Source organism: Eptatretus burgeri, chromosome 6 (assembly GCF_056783735.1).
Source record: "Eptatretus burgeri isolate ZD-2024b chromosome 6, Ebu_testis_v1, whole genome shotgun sequence".
Taxonomy (NCBI): domain Eukaryota; kingdom Metazoa; phylum Chordata; class Myxini; order Myxiniformes; family Myxinidae; genus Eptatretus; species Eptatretus burgeri.
The window spans coordinates 58,909,677-58,932,698 of record NC_140966.1 but is presented as its reverse complement, the minus strand read 5'-3'; the positions used below and the strand labels follow the sequence as shown (position 1 = coordinate 58,932,698).

General features: G+C 43.2%; 1 protein-coding gene across 6 annotated transcripts in view; it reads left to right on the top strand.

Annotated features, from left to right (window-relative positions):
• LOC147024874 (tyrosine-protein kinase Src42A-like) overlaps window positions 1-23,022 on the top strand; it is a 90,467-nt gene that overhangs the window by 11,345 nt on the left and 56,100 nt on the right. For 3 of the 6 annotated variants that reach the window (XM_085885218.1, XM_085885224.1, XM_085885222.1), the window contains exon 3: window positions 13,609-13,766. In XM_085885218.1, coding sequence (XP_085741344.1) covers window positions 13,609-13,766 — 158 coding nt within the window. Of the gene's footprint in view, window positions 1-767; window positions 1,534-6,254; window positions 6,325-13,608; window positions 13,767-23,022 lie in introns of those variants that run through there. The other 3 variants (XM_085885220.1, XM_085885219.1, XM_085885221.1) reach the window with 3 other exon arrangements.

Genomic DNA, 23,022 nt, shown 5'->3' with positions numbered 1-23,022 from the left:
TTGTTCCCCGTGTTTCCCCTCTGTGTTCGTGTTATGTTTGTAGGTTGTTCTCCGTGTTTCCCCTCTGTGTTCGTGTTATGTTTTTGAGTTGTTTCCCCTCTATGTTCGTGTTATGTTTGTGGGTTGTTCCCCGTGTTTCCCCTCTGTGTTCGTGTTATGTTTGTGGGTTGTTCCCCGTGTTTCCCCTCTGTGTTCGTGTTATGTTTGTGGGTTGTTCCCCGTGTTTCCCCTCTGTGTTCGTGTTGTGTTTGTGGGTTGTTCCCCGTGTTTCCCCTCTGTGTTCATGTTATGTTTGTGGGTTGTTCCCCGTGTTCCCCCTCTGTGTTCGTGTTATGTTTGTGGGTTGTTCCCTGTGTTTCCCCTCTGTGTTCGTGTTATGTTTGTGGGTTGTTCCCCGTGTTTCCCCTCTATGTTCGTGTTATGTTTGTGGGTTGTTCCCCGTGTTTCCCCTCTGTGTTCGTGTTGTGTTTGTGGGTTGTTCCCCGTGTTTCCCCTCTGTGTTCATGTTATGTTTGTGGGTTGTTCCCCGTGTTCCCCCTCTGTGTTCGTGTTATGTTTGTGGGTTGTTCCCCGTGTTTCCCCTCTGTGTTCGTGTTATGTTTGTGGGTTGTTCCCCGTGTTTCCCCTCTGTGTTCGTGTTATGTTTGTGGGTTGTTCCCCGTGTTCCCCCTCTGTGTTCGTGTTATGTTTGTGGGTTGTTCCCCGTGTTTCCCCTCTGTGTTCGTGTTATGTTTGTGGGTTGTTCCCCGTGTTTCCCCTCTGTGTTCGTGTTATGTTTGTGGGTTGTTCCCCGTGTTTCCCCTCTGTGTAGAGGAGTGAGATAGCTCGTCCCGCCGCTTTCTCAGGGTATCGTCGGTTTTCCGGGAGGTGCCCTGTTCCTCGTTCTCAAAATCTAAAAACCTTTTCGCTTTAAAACCTTTTTTTTTGCTTTTTATTTCGCTTATCTTTCCTTATTTTGTTCGGTTCGCGCTCCCTTTCCCAAGGTTGGGAAAAGTTTGAGTGTTTTTGTGACTTCCCCTTCCTGAGTGAGGAGGACGTGGCGCGTCGTGTGTGTAAAACATGGCGGCCGCTCGTCCGCAGTGAGATGCTCCGTCCGAACCACTGACCAGAAAAAACGGCCTGGTTTGTGTCTCACCGAACAGATCGTGTTGGCGGTCGGCCATGTTATCGGTGTTGACCACGTTCGGGCCGCGTCACGTACGAACCAGAAAGTGGTGGTTTTCGTGTCGGATGAACGTTTTGTTCACGACGTCGTGAGCGCCGGTTTATGCACACAGAGTGGTCGTTTCGTGATGGCGTCCCCCCCATGGATGTCCCCGCAATGAAAATTGTCGTTTCAAATTGTCCTCCATTCGTGCCGAGTGAAGAGATTCTGTCCATGTTGTCTCGTTACGGAACGATCGTTTCTCCAATCTCCATGATCCCCCTTGGGTGTCGCCATGAAAAGCGAACCACGTGAGGAGTTTCCGGCGCCGGGTGAACATGGAGCCTCCGGACCGAGGAGACGACACGGGATTGAAGGTTTCCCTCAAGGTTAGAATCGACGATCGCGATTACCACATGTTTGCTTCATCGGCGACATTAACGTGTTTTCATTGTGGGAACTTTGGCCATTTAAAGAGATTTTGTCCAAAAGCTCATTGTGCAAAAGATGTGGAGAATCGGAACATGTCGATGTCAATTGTAAAACCGGTAATGACCGCCGATCTCGTGGGACAGAAGAGGTGATACCTCTGGGTGTGGAACAGCTGATACCTCTGGGTGTGGAACAGCTGATACCTCTGGGTGCGAAAGAGGTGATACCTCTGGGTGCGGAACAGGTGATACCTCTGGGTGTGGAACAGCTGATACCTCTGGGTGTGGAACAGCTGATACCTCTGGGTGCGAAAGAGGTGATACCTCTGGGTGCGGAACAGGTGATACCTCTGGGTGTGGAACAGGTGATACCTCTGGGTGTGGAACAGGTGATACCTTTGGGTGTGGAACAGGTGATACCTCTGGGTGTGGAACAGGTGATACCTCTGGGTGTGGAAGAGGTGATACCTCTGGGTGTGGAACAGGTGATACCTTTGGGTGTGGAACAGGTGATACCTCTGGGTGTGGAACAGGTGATACCTCTGGGTGCGAAAGAGGTGATACCTCTGGGTGTGGAACAGCTGATACCTCTGGGTGCGAAAGAGGTGATACCTCTGGGTGCGGAAGAGGTGATACCTCTGGGTGCGGAACAGGTGATACCTCTGGGTGCGGAACAGGTGATACCTCTGGGTGTGGAACAGGTGATACCTCTGGGCGTGGAAGAGGTGATACCTCTGGGCGTGAAAGAGGTGATACCTCTGGGTGCGGAAGAGGTGATACCTCTGGGTGCGGAAGAGGTGATACCTCTGGGTGCGGAAGAGGTGATACCTCGTGAGGAGGTGACGGCCGGTATCGCAAATGTTTCCAATGATACCGTTTCCTTGCATGGCGAGGATGAAAAAGATGGTTTTGTAACCGTGAAAAAGAAACCTAAAGCATCTACTTCACGTGAATGCACTAGTTCCTCCAAGGTAGTCGTACTAGATACGAGTAATGTAACTGAGGAACCTCAAGACGAGAGTATAATCCAAAAAATGCAATGTGGCAATGTTCCTTCAAACGGTGGTGAAACTGAGTTGGTTATTGGTGGTGAAACGTCTGCAGAACGTACGGATGAATCATCACCAACAACAGTCTTTCCAGAGCCTGAACTGAATTGTGGTTTGACTCCTCATAGTCTCACCACAAGTATTCAGATTACAGTCTCTGTGACTCCGGTAGAGGTACCCGATGAAGAGGTACAAGAGGACGCTTTAGCAGTTGTATCTCAGGTCAAGGAGAGTGCAAATCAGTGTTCGCGAATAGCTACTCCACATCTCCCGGTAGATCCCTTAGAATCGCTCCTAAATGAGATGATAAAAGATCAGAATGAATTTTGTGAACCTGACGGGTTCTTATCTGGATTGTCTGATTCAGAGGATAGCATAGAGGTGGCGGATCTGTCCCACTCGTCATCTGATCACTCTGAAGTATCTCCCCAGCGCATTGTGAGCTTTCTAAATGAGACGTTTAGGCAGCGGAAAGTCAACATTCAGAAACATTTTCCTGACTTGCCTGCCTTCCTGCAAACGGCAAGGTTTCTAATTAAAAATCACGAAGATTTTGGAATGACAAAACCTCAAACTCATACGCTAAGGAAACTTATTACTAAAGTGAGAACACAACAGCAGCCAAATTTCCTCGATATAGGATGAAAAGAAAAGAAGTGTTGTGTGGCACCTTAAACATCAATGGAGGTGGTGCCAACCATTTGCATAGGGTCCAAGTTAAGAACTTAGTGTTTCAGAAACATATTGATGTCTGCTTAATGCAAGAAACACATATAACGGAGACTGCACAGTCTGATTGGCTTCGTCTTAATAAAGGACAGTGTTTCTTTAGCAATCTGTCCTCTGTTTCTGCAGGAGTGGCGTTTTTGCTTCGTCCAGGGTTTGTTCCCGACTCTTGTTACCTTCGCAAACTTTGTTGCGAAGGTTATGTTTTGATCGCTGTGTATTTATTTATTTGTGAATATGTGTGTTTGCTTGTTTGTTTGTTTGTTTGTTTGTTTGTTATTCGCATAACTCCAAAAGTATTGAACTGAGTCGCAGCAAATTTTGTGGGATGATTGGTTATTATCCGAGGACCATTTGATTAGATTTTGGGAGCGATCGGGTCAAAGGTTAACGTCAAGGTCATGAAAAGGTCAAAATCGTCTTTTTACCATAGCGCAGTCAATTTGTATCCAATTTGCATGCAACTAATGCCAAAATGTTCAGAATTTAATGCCCCATCTTGTGATATGTGACATGACACAATGACATAATAACCCTTATTAGCGATTGGGAGTCAAAGGTCAGGGGGGGTCAGAACATTGCAAAATGTGCGGTTTTAGTCATAACACGGTCAATTCTTATCCGATTTGCATGAAAAAAAAAAACACCAAAATGTTGACTGTTCTGTTCCCCACACTCTTATACCAATTACAAAATTAAGAGTACAAAGGTCAAGGTCGAGGTCATGAAAAGGTCAAAATCGTCATTTTGCCATAGTGCGGTCGATTTTTATCCAATTTGCATGCAACCAATGCCAAAATGTTGTGAATTCAATGCCAAATCTTGTGAAATACGATATGACTCAGGAAATTTAATGTTTTTAAGCCATCATAACACATATGAGATGGCAGATGTGGTATGGGATTAAATACCCTCACAATCAACGGTTTCTGGAGGGGGGGGGGGAAATGTAGCGTTGGCGAAGGTATGCGCTCTACTGAGTAACTATTTCATGGAAAGTACTAGAACGGGCAAAGGGCACTTGGCATCCTTGGAGTTGGTTTATCGAGGATTTCACCTCACCTTACTCAATCTATATGCTCCTTGTAGCAGTGTAGCTCGTAAAGACTTTTTCACACGTTTGGCTTATAATCTTCACGTGATACCTCTTGATCATTGTGTTTGTATTGGAGGAGATTTTAACTGTACGTTTGAACCAAATCTAGATAGAAACACATGAGAACCACATCCCGAAGCGCATAAAGATATCTCTCGTTGTTTCACATCACTTGGTCTGCTTGACGCATGGCACATACGGCACTCGACAGTCTCTCAATACACGTGGTGCCGGTGTGCTAACGGGTTGATCACGCTCGCTCGACTTGATCGATGGTATATAAATTCTACGTACAGAAATGTACTGGTATCTTGTGAACATTTCCCTTCCGGTTTCTCTGATCACCACCTGGTAGTGCTTGGCCTATCTTCTCGGTTGGTTCATAAAAGTGCTTATTGGACTTTCAATACCAGCCTATTAGAAGATTGCTCTTTAACTGAAGCATTTCGTTGTTTTTGGAAAACACTTGTTCATAGAAAATCTTTCTACTCTTCTGTTCCGTTATGGTGGGACAATGCTAAAACCAAAATCCGTGTTTTTTGCCAATGTTTTAAGTCGTTCTCCACAAGTATGAATAAAATTCAGGTTTCACTTTTACAAACTGAAATTTTGCATTTAGAGAGAGAATTAGCCGAATCTCAAAGCGGTAGGAAAATTAAGTTATTACTGGAAAAAAAGCATATCCAAGAGAACTGAATCACGAGAGAGTGATGGGGATGTCAGTCAGACTTAGAATTCAAAATGTGAAGTTTTCTGACACTCCAACAAAAAGTTTTTTTTTTCGGTTGGAAGGTTTTAAGAAGTCCCAAAGGCGGATTATTTCCCTGATAGATACCACAGGGAACATTACACAAAATGAGGGTGTTGGAAAAATGCTTGTAAAAGGTTTCTTTTCTGAATTATTTGCGGATAAATCCATGAACAAAGATATTGATGTGAATATGACCAATCGTGTACCTGTTTTGAGTTGTGACCAGCGTCAATGTCTTGAAGTGCCGCCCACCCTGGAGGAACCCTGTACAGCTCTGATTAGCCTTGAGCATGGAAAAACTCTTGGGATTGATGGCCTTCCAGTTTATTTTTTTTGCAGCGTTTTGGGATATTCTAGGTCCAGAAGTACTGCTGGTCCTGCAAGAAAGCGTACGATCTGGCATATTGCCTCTCAGCTGTAGAAGAGCGGTGGTTTCCCTCCTCCTTAAAGGCGGAGATCTCCGGCGGGTCGAGAACTGGCGTCCCATTTTATTGCTGTGCTCGGACTATAAAATTTTGTCCAAACTTCTTGCCAATCGGCTGAAGAGTGTAATTGGAACTGTTGTTCATGCTGATCAGAGTTACTGTATTCCAGGAAGATCAATCTCTGACATCTTCTTAATCAGAGATTTGATTGATTGTGACCTTAAGGAAGACGGGGTTGGACTACTTTTTTAGACATTGAAAAGGCCTTTGACAGTGTTGATCACACCTACATGTTTCATGTTTTGCAAAAATTTGGTTTTGGTGAAAAGTTTATATGTTTGGTTAAATTATTATACAACAATATATCAAACTTATGCAAAGTAAACAATTTTCTCTGTTCTCCTTTTCAGGTTCAGAGGGGCGTTCGGCAAGGCTGTCCGTTGTCAGGGTTACTGTTTAGCCTTTTACTCGAGCCACTTCTCATTAATCTTAGACTCTCACTCTCTGGCTTTGTACCTTCCCCAGAGGAGCACTATATCATAGTATCTGCATACGCTGATGATATCTGCGTAATAATTAGGAACGATGAAGACCTAACCACTCTCCTCGAATCCCTATGTTTGTTTCATCAGGCTTCATCCCTGAAGGTCAACTTGCAAAAGAGCAAAGCCTTGTGGGTGTCTACTGTCACTCGTACATCCGGTAGGCCTCCTTTGGCACCACCTCACTGACTTCCCAAAGGTCTAAGTTGGGAAAGAGAAGGGGTCAAGTATCTTGGGGTTTACGTTGGTCCTTACCTGTATTCTCTCATGAATTGGGAAGGAATGATAGATGACGTGACCAAACGTTTGCAAAAATGGAAACGTTTCCTTCCACAAATGTCCTTCAGAGGCCGTATACTGATTGTTGACACCTCAGTCGCCTCTGTATTGTGGCATAGATTCATCTGCCTACAGCTACCGGACAGCTTACTAAAGGATATTCAGCAGATACTGGTTAATTTATTTTGGGGAGGTCATCACTGGTTGAGGTGGGATGTACTTTGTCGACCCCTGTCCGGAGGTGGCCAAGGGCTCATTGACGTGAAATGTCGACTGATGGCTTTTCAGCTGAAATCAATCCAGCGACTGCTCAATGTGAAAAACTGCCCTGGCGCCCCACAACACAGCAAATTCTGAGACAGGCTGGAACGCTCGGTTATGGCCTTGAGCTGATTTTGATGGAGCCTCAAAAGTTGATGCGTCTCACCTCCCTCTGTTTTATCAAAGTCTACTAAATGCTTGGCAAGCTGCAGTGGTGACCCGCCAGAAGGAGTCATATGATGTTCAAATATTTGCAGGAGAATCCTTGTTTTTAAACCTACTTTTTCCGAATGTTCCCAAAAGTCGGTTTTTTCCCCAAAACTTTATTACAAGTGGTATCAAAAATGTTTTGCATCTTCGTGACTCTTCCAATCATGCCTGGAAATCCGCCAAGGAAATCGCTGAGATTACCGGTACCAGGTCAATAAGAGTTGTAAGCCAAGTACTTGTTGAAGTTATACACACATCCTTAGACTTGGTTTGAAGTGGAGTACTGAGGTGAAATGGGTATCCCATAATCCTTCAATTCCTAATTTACTGGTTAGTTTCAACAGTCCTGCTCTGTCTCAAGCCGGGTGTCGTTCTTTTCACTTTGGCAACCTCGAGAGCAATTTTATCTATCAGTCTTGCCTTTCGGTTATCAATGTAAACACTTCGACAGCGGGAGTAAGTAGATGGAGAGCCTTGTTACCGGATATCGCCCCCTCTGAACCTGAATGGAAATCGATGTATTACACACCCACAACAAAAAGGTCAGGTGATCTACAATGGAGACTTGTTCATGAGGCATTACCGTTAAACATTTTTGTAAACCGTGTAGATGTTACTTTGTCGGTTCTCTGTCCCTTCTCTAACACCACTGAAGATGTGTTTCATGGGTATGTTGATTGCATACGATTGTGTGCTCTTTTTATTCTACTGAAGAACGTATTCGATCGAGTAAATGGTCGGTTTTCCCTCCAGGTTTTTATCTTTGGGCTTAGAGTCGCTTCGGCAGATGAAAAGTTAATTTTGTTTTTCAATTATGTATTGTCGGAGGCTAAACTAGCAATTTACTTGTCGAGAAAAGTAAAAATTAAAGGAAAACCACCAGAGCAATGTAATGTGATCCTGTATTTTCAATCCCTGGTTTCAACAAGGCTAAAATTGGAATTCAATTACTATAGTAATAATGCAAATATTAATGGATTTGTTGAAAATTGGTGTGTTGGAAAAATGTGTAAGGTTAACGAGAATGAATTAGAAATGTGTGTGTAATTTCCTTTGCGGTATTGTATGTCTTTTGGACTACGATACAGTGTTCTTTTTTCCTTTTTGTTCTGTTTTGATTGATGGATTTCTCGAAGTCTAATGTATTATTTTTAAATTTACAATTGGAGCATCCGTTTGTATAAACTCTCTTGTTGTTAATGCTCATCGATTACTTTAACATAAATTGTTTTCTTCTTTTTTTTCCATTCTTGGAGATTATCCTTTCCTTTGTTCTGTGGGTTTATTGAAAAACTTGTTGGATTGAATTTTTTAAAAATCTTTTTATACTTTCTTTTGTCATAAAAGGACCTAAAAGTCTCGCTCTCTCGCTCTCTCGCTCTCTCTCCCATCCTCCCTCCACCCCTCCTAATAAAATGCATCACAATAATACAGTGCATAATTAATGGCCTTATTTAATTATATCCTTTATCATGCCCATCCTCAGTCACCGCTCTCTATGACGACTTGAGGCGTATCCTTGGAAACCATGCTGGGGTCTGAAGCCACCATGTTTTTTTGCCCTGCTCAACCTTGCCTTGACTTGGAACAGGTTGCAACTATTTCTTAATGATAATTTTTTTTTCACTTTCCTCACTCATATTATCGAATGCCTGTTCATCATAGCTACAAATCACTGGGTACATTGCGATGCTTAGAAGCACCCGGAGACTTCAGCGTTCGTTGCTTTATTTCATTTCCACATGCAATAACCTCTAGAATTTCTAAAACTAAGCCGAATTACAAAATTAAGCTCCAGAATTGAACTTGGGGCCCTGTCACACCTTGACGTTTTAGCCAGCGTATGGCAAGGTATCAAAATGTATGTAAAACGCTGGCGTACGCTGAACTATTGATGTTTTTTTTCCAGTTTTGGACGTATTCATAATGAGTTGGACGTATGCATAACGTATTAGTAACATACACAGAACGTTTCGATAACATATAGATAACTTATATCAATGAATGCTGAGCGTGTTGTAGGCGTTCACAACCTATGCCTAACGATAGTCTAACTTATGCATAGCGCGTGGCAGTGTATCGCCGCCGATCACGTGGTGTAGGCTATTAAAAGGCTGCGGCTCGACGATTCAAATCATAACCGCACTAGACATCGAAGTGTCAAGCCACTGTCACACCTTGATGTTTTAGCCAGCATATGCCGACGTATGAAAAATTTGCCGAAATATGCTGGCACACGTCGAATACGTTATGGGTAAGTTTTTTGTATACGTTAAGAGCACGCTGGCATACGTCGTAGTACGTCGACAAATTTTCAGCATGTTGATAATTTTTCGGCGTATGACACACGTTCCGCATATTCTGGCCATAAGTTGTAGGCGCGTTACACGATTGTTGACGCACGTCGACACACGTTACCTGTAAGTTACTCATAAGTCGAAACACGTCGAAGTAATGGTTAGCGTCAGTGTTCCAGACTCCCTGTTTTTTTGTTGTTTTTTTGTTTCTTCGGTATGACGGTGATGTTGACACTTCGATTTCTAGTGCGGTTATGATTTAAATCGTTGAGCGGCAGCCTATTAATTATATTATAATATGGAATAGGCAAAGCCAAGAAGTGAACGTAGAATTCTTCTTACATTTGCTTCTTAAATATATCAAATTAAACCGTCTTTTTGCTATGGAAAAATAAATATTACCTTAACATTACCTTCACAACAACAACTACACCGCCGAGAACAGGATCTCATCTGCAAAAATAAATATTACCTTTACATTACCTTCACAACAACAACTTCACCGCCGAGAACAGGATCTCATCTGCAAAAATAAATATTACCTCAACATTACCTTCACAACGACAACTACACCGCCTAGAACAGGATCTCATCTGCAAAAATAAATATTACCTCAACATTACCTTCACAACGACAACTACACCGCCTAGAACAGGATCTCATCTGCAAAAATAAATATTACCTTAACATTACCTTCACAACAACAACTACACCGCCTAGAACAGGATTTCATCTGCAAAAATAAATATTACCTCAACATTATACCTCTACATTACCTTCACAACAACAACTACACTGCCTAGAACAGGATCTCATCTGAAAAAAAAAATTCCCCAACATTACCTTCACAATGACAACTACACCGCCGAGAACAGGATCTCATCTAAAAAAATTAATCCTAGAAGCGAACGTAGTATTCTTCTAACATTCGCTTCTGACTTTACCTTCAACTTGTTCACAACTGTATATGCAATTTCCGCGTACTTCGGAATCAGCGATCAAATAACACAAATCACGATTAAAAATTATTTTTTGATGATGCGGGAGATATCTTTATTAAAATCAGTGGAGGAAATATACACCATGTCTGATATTATTTGGGTCTTTCAAGTCTCAGACGATGCCTTTATCTCCCGGCATGCATCATTCCCCATGACAAAAACCGGAAACAAAAAAAAAACAGAAACAAAACAAAAACGGAAGGAAAAGGGTCATAGCTAACAACATGGATTTACAATTGGCAGGGTATTGTGTTGTTGTTGTTGTTGTTGTTGTTTCCTATTCTCTCATGTGCACGCGTTAAGTAATATTCACAAGATAGAAATAAAACCCAATCGTGTTTATACGCCACACAGCGTTTAAAAACAACCGGAAGCAAAAGTCATAGCTAACGACAGGGATTCCAAATAGCCAGGGGTATTGTGTTGTTGTTGTTGTTGTTGTTGTTGTTGTTTCCTATTCTCTCATGTGCACGTGTTAAGTATGAAGCTCACTGCATTCGCTATTATAACCGCACTAGAAATCGAAGTGTTAACATCACCGTCATACCGAAGAAAAAAAAAAAAAAACCAGGGAGTCTGGAACACTGACGCTAACCATTACCTCGACGTGTTTCGACTTATGAGTAACTTACAATTAACATGTGTCAACGATCGCGTAACGTGCCTACAACTTATGGCTAGCGTTATGCAGAACATGTGAGTCATACGCTGACATACGTCGAAAAATTTCAAGCATGGAAAATTTGTCTAACAGCTCGGCGTACTACGACGTATGCCAGCGTACTACAACGTATGCCAGCGTGCTCTTAACGTATACAAAACTTACCCATAACGTATTCGACGTGTGCCAGCGTTTTAGACAAATTTTTCATACGTCGGCATACGCTGGCTAAATCGTCAAGGTGTGACGGCCTTTAACAGCAGTTCCGACACTAAAACAGGTGTTAATTTGTCGAATTTGGACATAGCTATCACTTGCCAACCATTTAATTTGAGTGCTTGCTTGAGTGCTTAAGCCGTTTGCCAAGTTCCCTACAGTGGACGGCGGTACAGTTCATGTCCCAATTGAGATGTACAGTCGGAACTCGGAAGTTTCTACAAGGTAGAGCTGCATATATGGGTATATTTGAATCTGTACTCTAGGGACTCTCCACGGGTGTGTGTGTGTGCCTGCATGCTTGGTTTCGGGGGCACCATGGTGGCAAAGTTACATCCCTTAACTTGGAGGTTTTCATTTTAAATCTGAGCAGCATATGAGCAATCATGTTTTCCTTCGTCCTTGTGACTGTTATTATAGCAATTGGTTATTTTATATGACTTGGTACAGTGCTTTACCAAAGGTTATATAGTTTCTCTTTGTGAGTTTCAAAGGAAAATACATTTGATAACACCCAGTTTTCGAGCCGTTCGCCGTATTAACGTGTTTTCTCAATTACAGAGCCCAATTTTTTTCCACCTGTCGCACAACAATTGTGTGTGTTGTTCATAAAGCATTACATATTCTCTGCTAACTCCCCTACCCCCACTACCCCCTTGCCTCTCTCTCTTTTCCTTTGTGCCATACTTGCTGCACCCCCTCCTAACACAGTGCAGCATCTTCCCATCTCTCTCTCTCTCTCTCTCTCTCTCTCTCTCTCTCTCTCTCTCTCTCTCTCTCTCTCTCTCTCTGTCTCTGTCTCTCTCTCTGTCTGTGTCTCTGTCTCTGTCTCTGTCTCTGTCTCTGTCTCTGTCTCTGTCTCTGTCTCTGTCTCTGTCTCTGTCTCTGTCTCTGTCTCTGTCTCTGTCTCTGTCTCTGTCTCTGTCTCTCTCTGTCTCTGAACATATCTGGACGGTGGTTATGCCTGTATGGTGGTTATCTCTGCACATATCCGGAGGATGGTCATCTCCGCACGTATCTCTATGATGGTTATCTCCGTACATATCTGGACAGTGGTTATGCCCGGATGGTGGTTATCTCTATAGGTGTCTGGATGGTGGTTATATCTGGACGTGTACAAACGGTGGTTATGTCTGGACAGACCCTCCCCTCACACTGCCTTTCCCTCAACTCCTCTCACTTCTCTCCCCTCCCTTCACGCTGCCTTCCCTTCCCCCACCCTCCCAACTCCCCCACCCCTCCTCAGTCACCCTACCTCCTAGCTCCTCTACCCCTCTCTCTCCTCCCCTATTTTTCTCATTGTAAAGGTCATAGAAAAAAGTTTTTCAGAAGTTTACGGCCGTTGATCTTTTACACCCTCTCATTTAACAGGTTACATGAGTTATTTGTGCCTGTTGTTTGTGTCCTTCATGACATCCTGAAAAACAATAAGTGTCCTGTTTGGAATGATTTTAAATTTTGACTGCCAGACAGGCAAACAGAGTAAAAAAATAAAAAATGTATAAAAAAATCTCACTCCTCTCTGTGCATGCACGATCAGGATGATTTCAGAGCGAACGTGCTGTAAAATGGCAGGTTCGTTTTCCGATTCATGTTCCGATTCGTGTTCAAAATGTAACATTCAATTGAAACTAATTTGTTCCTCCATCATTTGTGGACAGACAGACAGAGAGATAAAGTGAACCAATTGTTTCACCACACTTTTTGCTTCGCGTGTGTGAGATAATAAATGTCAACGCCATGTTACATCGTAAAATAAATTTGTACTATAATGTACATAGCCATCACATAGCCTCCTTTGACACTTGCAGGTTAATTTAGTTTTGGGAAATGAAAGTATGTCATTTGAAAGATCCACCTTGTGACGTTTTGTAATCCCAATCAGACCGTGCCAGGTGGACTTTTTGGAGAATGTCAATGCAAAGCAAGAATCGGAAAACTTTGGTATTTTTGGGGGGACTTTCTGATATTTTAAAGCACCTTAATTGGCAATGGTTGGTAGGATGGCACTCGCCTCTAAGCTGTCTAGCCTGGGTTTGAATCTAAACCCTGCTTATCAACTGGTGTTTCACAGGCAGGACGATTCATCAATGTGTGTGCCGTCCCTCGGATGGACATTGAACTGGGTATTCCATCTGCTGGCATGAGTTGGTAGACATGACAGGTCCCACCGGTATCCTTTGTGAAGAGTAGGCGAGCTATCGCCAGCACCCTGAGCAAATTGCAAATTCCTGCCCCAACCTCCTGTGTCGAAGTGGTGACCTCACCAGGATTGTAACCCCAGCCATAATGACTTCTTCGGCAGCACCGATGCTCCGCGTAAACGATAGAGCATGGTTCACGACCTGATCTGATCCAATCTGCAATCCGAATGATATTAACCACAATACAGACTAACTTTTCAAAAGTGAACATGGTATTGTAATGCAGATGTTGGGAGCTGCTTGAGGGTTCCCACAGTTTGAGGTTTTCCAGTTGCCAGGCACAATTGCAACACTGATGATATGTGGTCTTTGCAGTACGCGATGGAGATCTTGTGAAGCACTTCCGCTTGCACGAGGAGGGGGGCCATGTTTCCATCGCACCTGGGCAAACGTTCTCATCCATCATCATGCTGATCTCGTACTTCTTGGAACATGATGTCCCCCAAATCTGCCTCCGGCAGCCTTGCGAGCAGGTGTACTTCTGCACAATTCTCATTATACATACTCAATTGCCAAAGAAGCGATGTGGAGAACGATAGGTGCCTGTAGAATCTACAGGCACCTATCCCTCTACACATCGCTTCTTCAGTCCCCAACCTGCCCTCTCTCTATACTTCCCATAACTTTGCTTTTGTAGATGGTGCTTCTACAGTGTAGATGGTCGGTTGGCATGGAAAGAACTTTGATGATCTTCCATCTTGCGGTAGGCCCAAAACGTGCCTAAATTAGTTTCCCAGCCAAGCTTTCATAATATCACCCTCACTCCCAAGTACTACTTCGGAGGTACAACAAGCATGGATTGGATGTCCTCGCTGGTGGAATGGAATAAGGTTGCCAAGGTTACCAGCTCCACCTGCTGTGATATCTGCACACTGAATATTTACACTGAATTCCCTTTTCTACCAATACACACTCACTTGAGGTGAGACGTCAAAGAAGACGTCATGTAAAACAATAACTGTTAATTAAGACATGACCATGATCGGCATGATCGGTGAACAAGAACAAGGAGTCACGTGACCTCTCAAATGCGCTTATCATTCAAAAACCGAACATAGTACAAACAGAACCCACACATCGATTCAAAGGTAATTTTATTGCTCATCTAATGACATAGCTCTCATGGGTGAAAGAAGAGTGTGTTGCAAAAAAAACCGTTACCATCTTAGCTAACTTCAACAAATATGCACCTTAAATATACGTACATCATGTAGTTTAAATGAACCGAGTTAACGTCGTGATTTGATTTTTTTTTTTGATCGTAGATGTCTCACCTCAAATGAGAATATTTTTTGGAGTGTGTATTATTGGTAGAAACGGAATTCAATGTAAAAATTCAGTGACGAGATATCGCAGCGGGTGAAGCCGGTAACCTTGGCAACCATTATTTTTTCGATTTTCCAAATGGTTTCTGGTTACTTGTCACAGAAAGATTCAATCACAGGTGAGATATGTTTCATTTCTTATAATATTATCGATATCTCCGACCTCTTAACGATGTCTTATCTAATGGGACATTTCAAAAATTGCGCACCAAACGCATGTGGTTTGGGGTTTGAAGTGGGGCGAGGGGTGAGGGGCGGTTGTTTGCACTCACTTTATTGAGTTTTAACACGGGGTTGGGGGTGTTTACTGAGCCGTTATGTAACGACCCTTTTCGTTACATATTAGAACGAGCTGTAAAAGGACTTTTTGGACGTTTCTGTGTGAGCTTTGTGGTAACCTTGAATGCTGAAGTTCTGATGGAGCTTTTCTCTATTACCCATGGCCTTGCTGAGAGATCTCACTCTTAGCTGCTTGATGGAACAAAACAAGCACAAATGAGCTAAGATTCTCGTCCTCTTAATGATGACGTCATAAAAACGAATATGACGTCATTGTGATGCATCAGGTTTGCAATAAATTATCTGTGCTAATGCCCGGCTTGATTCCCGCAAACAAAATTCAAACAGCTTGCCTAGTTTCGGAGATAATGGTAAAGGCGATTTCCATTAGCGGCGATATTATGACGTCAACTTTTTTTCTCGGAAGAATTTCCAAAATCGGAGATGGTTACTGCCTGCGCGTGGGCTTTCTGCATATACATGGAAAGTTTCACGAAGATCCGATGAAAACTCTGGGTTGTGAAACAAAAAATGTCAAAAAAATAGGAATGACGTCATAAAAATTGATATGATGTCATAGTGATGTATCGTATGTGCGGTAATTCATCTGTGCTAATGCCCTGTTCGATTCCCGCAAACAGAATTCAAAAAGCTTGCCTAGTTTCGGAGATAATTTTTTAGGCGATTTCCATTAGTGGAGATATTTTGACGTCATAACTTTTTTTTCTCTCAGAGGAATTTTCAAAATCAGAGATGGTTACTGTCTGTGAAGGGTATTTTTACATATATATGCTAAGTTTCAGGAAGTTTCGATGAAAACTGTAGGCTGTGAAACAAAAAAGGCCACAAGAACAACGTGAGTAAGACGAGAGATCCTCCACGAGGATCGAAAAATGACGCAACCTGCCTGAGAAGAGGCTGCGGTAAGAAAATCGGTTGTCCACCTCTACATATATATATATATATATATATATATATATATATATATATATATATATATATATATATATATATATATATATCATCTTCTTCTTCTTCTTCTTTCGGCTGGTCCCGTTCGGGGTCGCCACAGCGGATCATCCGTATGATCCGCATAGTGATTTGGCACATGTTTTACGCCGGATGTCCTTCCTGACGCAACCCTGGTCACCTCTTACGACACAGGGATATGGTACACCTATTTTAACCGGGGTATACACCGGCCCAGTACACTGGTACTCATTTCGCCGACCTCGGAAGGATGACAGGCTGAGTGAACCCCCTGGTGTATTAATTCAGTGGCTCAACGGGGATTGAACTCAGGACCTTTTGGATCCCAAGCCGCTGCCCTAACCATTGCGCCAACATCAGGCTCATATATATATATATATATATATATATATATATATATATATATATATATATATATATACATATATATATATATATATATATATATATATATATATATATATATATATATATATATATATATATATATATATATATATATATATATATATATATATATATATATATATATATACACACACACATACACACATATACATGATCATATATATATATATATATATATATATATATATATATATACATGATCATATATATATATATATATATATATATATATATATATATATATATATATATATATATATATATATATATATATATATATATATATATACATGATCATATATATATATATATATATATATATATATATATATATATATATATATATATATATATATATATATATATATATACATGATCATATATATATATATATATATATGATCATATATATATTGTTGTGGTTACCAAATTCGCAAACCACCATTCAGGTCCCTTAGGTGAGATATCTCGGTAAGTATATGTGTAGTTAGGCCCAAACCCGTTGTCTAGTGGGAATACATGTCATTTATGCATGCTGCGACTCTTCAGGATAGCCGTTTTTCTTTTACTATCTTTATTTTGGACCAACCGCCATTGTTACCACCACCAACCACAACATCAAACACCCACCGCAGCGCCGCTTCACGTCACACCTCGCAACCGTCGCATCGCCACCGTTCTTGCGCCGCTTGTGGGTACCGGTGTTGGACTGGTGCAGGGCGCGCGCCGAACAGCGTGTACAAAACCACGGATTTTCCGCTCCAAAAACGGATCAAAAACGACACACGCCCACTTTTGTTCCGTCCAATCGGTGAGCGAGGGGCGATTTGGCCCCGCCTCCAGGGCGTTGGAGGGCGGTCGCTATATGCAAATTCATGGATCAAAATGCATTCACGCCCACTTTTTCTCGGGCCAATGGGGAGCGAGGTGAAAGGTCGAAGGCAGGGGGTCAAAGGCGAAGCCACGGGGCTGATATAAGCGGCCGCGTTCGTCAGTAGAGCTGAGTTAAGACTTCGCAGTCGGTGGAGTTGGGAAGAAGAAGCAAGAAGGAGTTGGTCGTCGTCGTCGTCGTCGTCGTCGTCGTCGTCGTGTGCGTTGGAGTCGGAGCGAAGAGGACGGAGCTGTGGAGAGGCGGCGAGGGCAGACGAGGGGGTGCTCGCGTCGTGCCGGGAGCTGCACACCAGGGAGGCCGACGGCGCGACCTGGCCGAGGTGGAGACGCTCGTCGCGGGACTCGAGGCAGAGTAAAAATCCTCCTTTCCCCCGAGCATCAGCAACCCCCTCCTGTTTCCCCCCGCGCTGAGATAGTGCGACCAAGGGGGCCCCTTTCCCACCCCCTACCAGACACTGCCCGCGAGGCCCGCGGAGTTGAGGCACCATCGCCGCTCCGCGTCTCATCACCAGACGGGTAGGCCCGACCCGGTCTCGGCCTCAGGCCCGCCTCATCCTTGAGGGTGTTCTTTTTCTTGGTTTTGGATATGTGTTGTCGGCGCCGTCTGTGAAGTAAAATTGTATAAGTGTTGCCGTGTGCTCGCGTAGTCGGTATTAGATCTGCATTGTCGCATTTGCTTTTTGTGTAAAATTGCATTGTGTTTCTTTTCCTTTTCTATGTGCTTTTGGTGGAATTGAATATGTGTGCTTTCCGTTCATCGCGAATAAATGTGCTTTATTATTGAACTGTTCTCCCGCTTCGCTTCGTCTTTTCCTCTATTGAATCCCCATCTTACTTCACGTAAAGGGTTGGTAGTGGGCTGAATACGCCCGATAATTAATCGAACCGTCGAGGCCGACGATAACACCGCTCGGTTATCCCGATAGTACGGAACGGGTCGCTTAAGTGGCCCGTGTCCGAAGTCGACCTGCGGCGAGGTGCGATCGCCCGGTCTACCCTCCGTGTGGGTACTTAGGTAGGTCGAATTTGGCGAGCAACCCTATCCCACGCGGGGGCTGATTGGCTCGATCGCGGTGAGACCGAAAGGTCCACCCGTGACTGGTTCCCGGCGTTAGTCCGAGAGGGTCACGACTGGATTGTCCGTCCGGTGGGCGACGTGCCGCGATTCGAGTTACGTGGCCGTCAGCACGCCGGCGGGCGCGAATCTGTAACAATATATATATATATATATATATATATCTCTCGATATATTAAAAGGTTGTTTTTTGTTTGTTTCCACTGTCGAGGCTCACATGAGAGCTAACACACAGAAACGCATAACAAGGGGAACAGGAGGCAAGCGGGGCGAGAGAGGGAAGGAAAAAACTGTGGAACAGAGACATCAGGAGATCTGTGGAAGGGAGAGGGATGGGGATGAGGTGGGGTACACAGGGCAAACATGATGGGCACGACAGGGACTTTCAGGTCCTTACAGGGATTTTCAGGAGGGAAAGCAGGGAATTTGAAGGAGGTGGGTTTTGGGTGGATTTAATTAGCAGGGGTAGAAACGATCGTGGTTTTATTTTGGATGGAGGAAGATAAGAAGTGGTGATGAACAGCTGTTTTTGAAGACCTGGAAGGAAGGGTGGGATTGAAAAGAGTGTGGGAGTTTGTTCCAAAGGCGTGAAAAAAAAGAGGAATGAAAGAGTGAACGTGAGCAGTGATTCTTGATTTTGGTGGTTTTACCAGTAGGAGGTTGCTGGAGGACCTTCAGTGCCCTGTGGAAATGTGGAGGGGATGTGTCTCAGATAGAGCACCGGGGGGGGGGAGGGGCGAGACCGGAGAGGATATGGAAGAAGACAGAGAGACCACCGACCTGCCTGCCATGGGAGAGTGAGAGACCCAAAGACTCAGCCTCATTGCGGGAGATACCAATGATCCTAAATGCCTTGGTTTCCACAGCGTGAGGCCAAGAAAGGTGAGAGGTGGCGGCACCAGCCCAGAAGGAAGAGCAATACTCCATCAGGCTGTGGATGAAAGCTTTGTACATGGTCAAGACCTCATGCATACCAAGGAAGGACTTCACACGATGGAGGATGCCCAGATGGCGACTGGCTTTGGAGGCCAGCTTGGAAGCTTTCCAGGAAAGATCATGGCAGATCGTGAGACCCATAAACTTGAATGAAAGGACTTTTTCAAGAGGATTGTTGAGAAAGTAGATGGGGGAGGGGGGATGTTTTCCAGATGGTCCTTTCAGACAGACACAGTGAGAGTGTGAGATTTGTCAGGATTGGAAGACATGTTCCACATGTTGGACCAGTTTGTGATTATATCCAGATCTGCAGAGGGTGAAAAGGCTGCTGCTTGCTGACCTGAGGGATGATAGGATGAATTTCAATTGGCAACTGGAAAACCTCAATGAGAGGGTGGAGTCATCAGCACAGAGATAAAGAGGATTTTCCAGAGTCAGAAAGATCATTGATGAGAATCAGAAAAAGAACAGGGCTCAGAACATTGCCTTGAGGAACTCCATACTGGACAGGAAGAGGGAATGAGAGAACTCCACGAAGGATCACACATTGGCAGTGATAGGAGAGGAAGGTTGCGAGCCATGAGTGGAGATGTCCTTGGATACCAGAGGAAGAGAGTTTGGTGAGCAGAGCAGGGTGCCAGACCATATTGAAGGCATGCAATATGTCTTGGGAGATGGCTCTGATTTCATGTCTGGCATTGAGGACCTCCATCCATTGTTGGGAGAGCAGCTGCAGCATATCCAGGGTGGAGTGACCGAGTCTGAATCCGAATCAATGATCAGAAATCGAGCCATTAGAGAAGAGGATGGATTTAATGTCTGAAGCGATGATGGATTCCATAATCTTGCTGATGTTTGGGAGAAGGCTGAGTGGTCTGGAAATTTTTCATTCAGGACGGCTCGAATGACAAGGCCCAATGAGGAGGAGCACCGTCCTGTTGAAAAATGATATCGGGTTGCAGGTCTTCAATCTGTGGGAAGGTGAATCCTTCCAACATGTTCATGTAAATTGTTGAGGTCACTGTATCCTCCATGAAGAAAAACGGACCCACCAAGTGGTCATGAAGAAGGCCACACCACACATTGACCTTTGGACTGTCACGTATGTGTTCAATGATCACGTGGGGGTTTTCAGAGCCCAAGATCCTCATTTTTCGCCGGTTGACCTTCCCAGAAAAGGGAAATGAAATTGACCCAGATGGTTGACCTTGACCCAGATTGACTGGTTGACCCAGATGAAAGCAAGCTTCATCTGTGAACATGACCTTTTTCAGGTAATCTTCATCATCGTCTATGCAACTGAGAATATTTCCAAGGCAAACGCCTTATATTTGGGCCGTCATTTGGTTTGAGTTCCTGTAGAATCAGCACCTTATCGGCATAAATCTTTCGTCTTTTATGCAAATTCTTGTGTGTAGTGGTAGTTGATAGTCCCAGTTCTCTGGATGTGTCAGATTGATTTTCTGGGACTTTGTTAAAATGATTCACTTACCTGTTCAATGTCTGCTGCACTTATGCTTGGTCGACCTGTACTTTTCTGTTTGACAACTTCCAGTCTCCTTAAACCTCTTGTACCACTCTCTGATACTAGTCTGCAAGTAGGTTTTCATCAAGGATTCTCTTGCACTTTGCACTGTCCATTGTCCCTTCTATCCTGACAAGCTTACTAGTCCCTGCTGATGAAAAGCAGCTTCATTACATGACGCTGCCACACCATGCATGACAGAAGGGATGATGTTGACTGGGTGGTGCGCAGTGTTAGAGTTGCACCAGATTTAACGCTATAAGACCAAAAAGTTCATTTTTTTTGTCTCTTATGACCACAAAACTTGTCTACATGCCTGCAGTGTCAAAAAGATGCTTTTTTGCAAACTCCACACGAGCTTTTAGTTGCGTCTTCTTCAGTAATGGGTTCCTCCGTGCCACCTCTCCATAGAGGCCACCTTTGTGAAGGGAATGGGATATTGTTGATTGATGAACACTGACCCCATCTCAGATGTAGAGCTTTACAGATCTTTCAAAGTCATTGTTGGATTTACGGTGACATCCCAAACCAGTTTCCTGCTTGCTCGGCTGCGGAGTTTGGATAGGTGACCTGATCTGGGTGATATAATACATCTTCCACTTCTTAATGATGGATTACTCCATACTCAAAGGGATAACGAGTGACTTTGAAATCTTCTTCTAATCCTCTCCTGAACGGTGCTTCTCCACCACTTTATGTCTGATTTCTTTGGAAAGCTCCTTGGTCTTCATGTTTGCCTTGTTGGTTGACCAAGTGAGTTGCACTTTAAAACTCCTTCGATAAGTAGGGAGCATAATTTTTAAGTTAAACCACTGATGACATACAGTTGACACATCCAGGACCCATTGGACCACTGAGTAACCTCATCAATGAACAAGGGCATGGATACAATCTGATATCTAACAGAAAAATGACTAAAGAAACAAAGGTAACATACCTACTGTATGTACATGGATGATCTAAAGCTCTTTGCCACAAATGATAAGAAATCAACTGAAACTAGTAAAGCAGTATTCTGAGGACAACTGAATGGAGTTTGGTCTTGACAAATGTGCGAAGTGCACATTTATACAAGGAAAAACAAAAAGAACAGACAATATCTCAATCGATGAAAGCACAACAATACAGGAACTAGAAAACGAAGCATCTTCAAATACTTCGGAATAAAAGAAGGCCCCCAGGAACAACAAAAAAAATGCATAAAACAATCAGTAAAGAGTACTTATGATGAATAAGACTAATTCTGAAGTCATCCCTCTCCCCGTGAAACAAAACCAAAGCTATAAACCAACTTGCAGTGCCGGTATTCCAAAAATAGCTGTGCAATTATAAACTGGCCACAATTGGAGATCAACAATTTAGATTCCAAAACAAGGAAACTTCAAACTATTCACAAGATATTCCACAAAAACCACTGAATAATGAGGTTGTACTTACCGAGGTGAGAAGGAGGAGATGGTTAGATGGAGCTTAATCAAGTGCACAGAATATCATGTGTCGGACGAGCGGAGTATGTAAAGAGCTCAACAGACTCTCGGATGAGATTTGAACACAAGCAAAAAACACAACACAGCAGAAAAGGGATCCTCAATCCATTTAGCAACAAACTTCCAAAGACAGAGATGCAAATTATGGCTACTACACAGGAAAACGAAACAGAAACAAACATAGCCCCAATGATTGAAAAGAAAAAAGGAAAACTACAAAAATATATATATATATATATATATATATATATATATATATATATATATATATATATATCAGCAGATATACTCCGACAAATGGGAGAATGACAAAAGAGCAGGAAGATTAAAAAAAAAAGTAGCTTGACAGGACAGGGATCAACAAGAACAGTTCATTGGAATGACTGAGAAGGGATCAAATTAGTTGGGATGGAGAACGAGTCGTCATCAGTACCCAAGACCAAGGACATTACACGAATGCCTTAAAAAAAAAAATGGTGGGATTGAGCCAATCGGACAAATGCAGGTTTTGTTGGGAAGAAACAGAAAGTTGCAGCCACCTCCTTTCGGGATGTAAAAAGCTCATGTCGGAACAGCTGTACACAGAGAGACATGACAGCATATGCAGAGTAATCCACTGGCAAATCTGTTAACATTTCAACAACCTGGTCCCAGAACAATCATGGAAACACAAACCAGAACCAATCCTCAAAAATGAACAAGTGATGCTCACGTGTGACAAGATGATCCCGTCATGTGTGAACATTGCAAACAAAGCATTGCATCCGGACATGGTGCTCAGACACAAAAAGGTAAAAACGGCATTGTAGATCA